Here is a 5,261-nt window from a genome sequence, read left to right as displayed (position 1 = left end):
TATTTACTGGAATTTGGACCTTATGTTATTAAGATCTATCAGATTTTATCAGCCAAGCAATTATTAAGCACATGCAGAATACCACATCATAGGAATGGGAAAGAATACAAAAAAGAGTAGGACAGTGAATTGTGCCTATTTGGAATAATAGATAATGTTTATTAAACTATTACTAATTGTCAGTGTTGTGCTCAATGCTTTATGTACATCACTAATTTTGATTCTGAGATTAATCCTGTTGGAGATAACCTGCTGCAGTCTTCATATAAAAGATGAGGAAACCGATGGAGGATGATCTTAAGTAACCTGCCCAAGGTTATACTTAGTAAGTAGCAGAGTCAGAGGTTGACCTGAGTTTCTCTGCTTACAAACCTTTGATTCTTAACTGGTATATATATAAAATATGTAATAATGAGACAGACTGTGATTAGTACCATAACAGAGTGTAAAATGTTAGGGAAAGTAAGAGGGTAGAGTTTGAGTGGGACCTTGATGTATTGATAGTGACTTTTTGTGGAGATAAGTGAAAGAGCTTTCTGGAAGAAGCCATATGCAAGAACAAAGAGTAAATTACTAGTTTTCTTTAGAGTTAATTGCAGGGTATATAGGAAATGCAAAGAGAAAGAAGATTTGGTCCAAATTATTGAGGGCTTTAATATTCCTTAATATTGAAATGTCAACACATATAAAACTGGGGTACTCAACCATGTTTGGGGGAGTATGGGAAATTATACGTTTTCTTTTTTTTATTTAAAAAAATTAAAAAAATTTTTTTATGTTCTTTATATTTGAGAGACAGAGAGAGATAACGCAAGCAGAGGAGGGTCAGAGAGAGAGGGAGACAACAATCTGAAGCATGCTCCAGGCTCTGAGCTGTCGGCACAGAGCCTGACATGGGGCTTGAGCCCACAAACTGTGAGATCATGACCTGAGCCGAAGCCGGATGCTCAACCGACTGAGCCACCCAGGCTCCCCTTATTTAAAAAATTTTAATGTTATTTTCTTTTATTTTTGAGAGAGAAAGAGAACAAGCAGGGAAGAGGCAGAAAGAGAGGGGGACACAATCTGAAGAAGGCTTCAGGCTCTAAGCTGTCAGCACAGAGCCTGATGTGGAGCTTGAACCCACAAACTGTGAGAGCATGACCCGCGCCAAAGTCCGATGCTTACCTGACTGAGCCACCCAGATGCCCCTAAAATTACACATTTCCTTAGCATACTTGTTTTACTAGATTGTTTAAACGGGAAACACACTTTAAGTATTTAATTGGTAGTGATGTAAAACATTTAACATTACCCAACGTACACATGTTAGAATGCGAATTTACTCCAATTATTAAGGTAAAATAAAATGTGTTAAAAGGTATTTTGATCTCTCAGAGTGTTTTGTTCATACAAGTAAAAGTAGTAAATCTGTTTTCTGGTCGAGTTTGGGTGCATTGGTGTTTCAACATGACAGTGACATGGTGCCTGTTTGAGAAAGTGAAGTCTGGGCAGATGAAAGTGAGCAGATACTAGAGCTAAATGAAGAGGCCAGTTAGGAAGCTGTATCGAGGTAAAGGTTTTGAGAGTTTAAATCATGAAAATATGGTGATGAAAATGTTTAAAAAATTTTTTAAATTTATTTTTTCATGGTTTTTAAAAAAAATTTTATTTTTGAGAGTCAAAGAGAAACAGCACAAGCAGGGGAGGGTCAGAGAGAGAGAGGGAGACACAGAATCTGAAATAGGCTCCAGGCTCTGAGCTAGCTGTCAGCACAGAGCTCGACTCGGGGCTTGAACCCACAAACTGTGAGATCATGACCTGAGCCAAAGCTGGACACTTAACCCACTGAGCCTTGAGAGACAGAGAATGAACAAGGGAGGGGCAGAGACAGAAAGAGACACAGAATCCAAAGGAGGCTGCAGGCTCTGAGCTAGCTGTCAGCACAGAGCCCGATGCGGTGCTCGAACCCACGAACCTCGAGATCATGACCTGAGCCGAAGTTGGACTGCATGTTCAACTGACTGAGCCACCCAGGTGCCCTGAAAATATTTAAAGGAAATCTTATAAAATTTTGCTTTGTTGTTAGGAAGGAATCTAGAAGAAGTCTAAGAAACAAAAACTACTTTTTACTTTTTTTTTAAATGTTTATTTATTTTGGAGGGGAGGGGCAGAGAGCGAGGAGACTGAGAATCTCAAGCCGGGTCCACGCATAGTGCGAAGTCTGATTTAGGGCTCTGTCTCATGACTGTGAGATCATGACCTGAGCCAAAAATTGAGTCGGTCCCTTAACTGAGCCATCCAGATGCCCCCCAAAATTGCCTTTTACTTTTAAACACCCTGGTGTTTGTAGAATGACTTAAGTTGGTACAAGTCCTTGAAAATATGCAAGAGGAAACAATGTTACAGTGCCTTTATTTCAAATGTGCCTAGTCAAAATAAAAATTATTTTTATATGTGATTGGACTTCTATGATGATATACAAAGTTGTTTATATATGGCTTTTTAGCACTCAATATTATAAAGTGCATTTTTTTTTTAAACAAAGGACAACTGTTCTGTTGACTTGATACTATACTGCATCAAAGTTGAACTTTCCCCACCCCCAACCCTCTGAAAATAGTAGTATCTTAGAGTACTGACATATTATTTGTTTCAAAATTAACTTTTGGATTTCACTTGTAAATTTTAAGCTTGATCCCTAGGTGATGACTTCAAATGCCAAATCTAAATGATTTGTTTATTTTCTGATCCTTCTAGATCTTTATATTAGTAAGTATTAAATAGTCCTTCTTGACACTTTCTAATCCTACCTTTAGTAACTGTTTCCCCTGACTGGTTTCACTGTTGCTAATTTTAAGGGTGGTTCTCTCCTGTTTCTGTCCTCAGTCTTGTGTTCCTCGAGTCTAGCTGAACATTTCCTCCTCAGAGAACTTCATTACTAGGAAAGTTCTAAATTGGGGATAGGGAACCCCAAGCCAATGATTGATTTGACTTGGCTTTATTTCATTTGGCGCTTGAGGTGATACCGCACAGACGTCGTGGTTGCAGTGCTATGAGCAGTTTCCTTTCTGCTAGGCTTCCTTAGTTATAGAGTCTAACGTGAAACAATTTGGGGATAAAGGCTAAGATGAGTTGTACAGTGTTAAATAGTGACCACGTAGTGTTTTCTTTCTTTCTTTTTTTTAATGTTTTAAAATTTATTTTTGGAGACAGAGACTGTGCGAGCAGGGGAAGGTCTGAGAGAGAGGGAGACGCAGAATCCAAAGCAGGTTCCAGGCTCTGAGCTAGCTGTCAGCACAGAGCCCAATGCTGGGCTCGAACCCACGAACTGTTAGATCATGACCTGAGCTGAAGCCGGATGCTCAACTGACTGAGCCACCCAGGTGCCCTGAACATTTGACTCTTGATTTTTGGTTCAGGTCTGGATCTCATGGTTTGTGGGATTAAGCCCCACATCTGTGCTTGACAGCATGTAGCTTGCTTGGGATTCTGTCCCTCTCTCTCTGCCCCTTCCTGCTTGCACTCTCCCTCCTTCTCAAAATAAGTAAGCATCTAAAAAAGTAGGAGTGCCTGGGTGGCTCAGTCGGTTAAGCACTTAACTTTGGCTTGTTCATGGGTTGAAGCCCTGCTTTGGGCTCTGTGCTGAACATTTGCTCACAGAACCTGGAATCTGCTTCAGATTCTGTGTCTCCTCTCTCTGCCCCTCCTCCACTCACGCTTTCTCTCTCTGTCTCTGAAAAATAAATTTAAAAAGATTTAAAGGGGCACCTGGGTGGCTCAGTTGGTTAAGAGACTGGCTTTGGCTCAGGTCATGATCTCACTGTTCGTGGGTTCGTGCCCTGCGTTAGGCTCTGTGCTGACAGATAGCTCAGAGCCTGGAGCGTGCTTCAGATTCTGTATCTCTCTCTCTCTCTCTGACCCTCCCCTGCTTGTGCTGTCTCTGTCTCTCAAAAATAAATAAAAAGCATAAAAAAAAATCATCCAGGCTTTAAAAAAAAATCTGATGTTGAGTAAATGGATACTTTTAATCCTCCTTTATTTCTAAAGTTACTACTTTCATTTTCAACAGTTCTTTTTACTTGGTCACACACATTCACACTGTTAATCTTTGATATTTCTTTCTTCTGTATTTCTGTATACCAAATTAAAACTATCTTTAAATCTTTGTTCTGTCTACTATGGGTATAGGTACTTTGCTGTTTTATGAATTTGCTTTTTAAAACATACCCTGTGATGTGCATCCAGTCTTTGGTTCTAGATCTACTGAAATAGATCCTTAAAAGAAGTATAGAGGGTAAAAGAAAGTCAGACTATGGTGAATCTCTCTCTTTGTGTGTGTGTGTGTGTGTGTGTGTGTACATGTATGTATGGAATAAAGCTTTAAACACTATTAAGTGACTATGCCAGATATGATGCAAGGAACTGGGGATATAAAAATGGTGAAACTGAACCATTTTTATCATTGTAAGAACAATGTAAACTTGAAAATTGCCCGAGTAGATTGCATAATCTAAAAAAAGTATTAATATCACATTTGTTTTTTAAAAGCAAACTACTATGGTAGCTTATCTAGTAGCATTACTACATTTACTGAAAATACATATCAGGATTACTTTCATGCTTCACTGACAAGCAGACAGACAGACAAGATGCTTCAAGGACTATAATGTCCCAGTCACCAAGCTAGGTATTTGAAATTTTAAGATTAATAAGTTTTTGGGGCACCTGGGTCCTCGGTCGTTTAAGCATCCTACTTCGGCTCAGGTCACCATGTCATGGTTTGTGACTTTGAGCTCCACGTCGGGCTCTGTGCTGACAGTTAAGAGCCTGGAACCTGCTTCTGATTCTGTCTCCCACCTCCAGTGCCAAGGATCTTTATGATAAAGCACAGAGTATAATTGAAGGGGAATTAGGAAATGAGGCTGGTGAAATAGCAGAATTAAACATCCTGATTAATTTTAAATTTTCAGTCTTTATCGTCAAAAGACCATGTGAGTTCCTTTTTCATTCATTTTTGGTAAATAACCAGTTTTAAATTTCTTAAAATTTTGCTATTAAGTATTCTGAAATCTTAAAAAATACTAATTTAAGATGTGTAATTTCTGGGGTTTAAACAACAAATTAGAAAGAAATTGGTGTCATTAAGTGGGTAATTCCTATTTGGTGAATTTTCCTTAAGGATGGAATGTCCTTTTTGAGAAGCATAGCATTTTATATCTGAACTTTATCTGGGTCATAAGTCTGCTTCCAGTTTTGTACAGTGAGATCGGGAGCATGGC

At 38.9% G+C, this 5,261-nt stretch overlaps 1 protein-coding gene across 3 annotated transcripts in view; it reads left to right on the top strand.

Annotated features, from left to right (window-relative positions):
* Positions 1–5,261, top strand: part of STIM2 (stromal interaction molecule 2) — a 141,678-nt gene that overhangs the window by 8,412 nt on the left and 128,005 nt on the right. The window contains exon 1 of one of the 3 annotated variants that reach the window (XM_029947725.1): positions 247–325. The exons of the other annotated variants lie outside the window; for them this stretch is intronic. Coding sequence (XP_029803585.1) covers positions 292–325 — 34 coding nt within the window. The 5' untranslated portion in view covers positions 247–291. Of the gene's footprint in view, positions 1–246; positions 326–5,261 lie in introns of those variants that run through there. 3 annotated transcript variants of the gene reach the window in all.

Source organism: Suricata suricatta, chromosome 1 (genome assembly GCF_006229205.1).
Source record: "Suricata suricatta isolate VVHF042 chromosome 1, meerkat_22Aug2017_6uvM2_HiC, whole genome shotgun sequence".
Taxonomy (NCBI): domain Eukaryota; kingdom Metazoa; phylum Chordata; class Mammalia; order Carnivora; family Herpestidae; genus Suricata; species Suricata suricatta.
The sequence above is the reverse complement of the archived record's forward strand: the minus strand, read 5'-3'. Positions and strand labels throughout refer to the sequence as shown.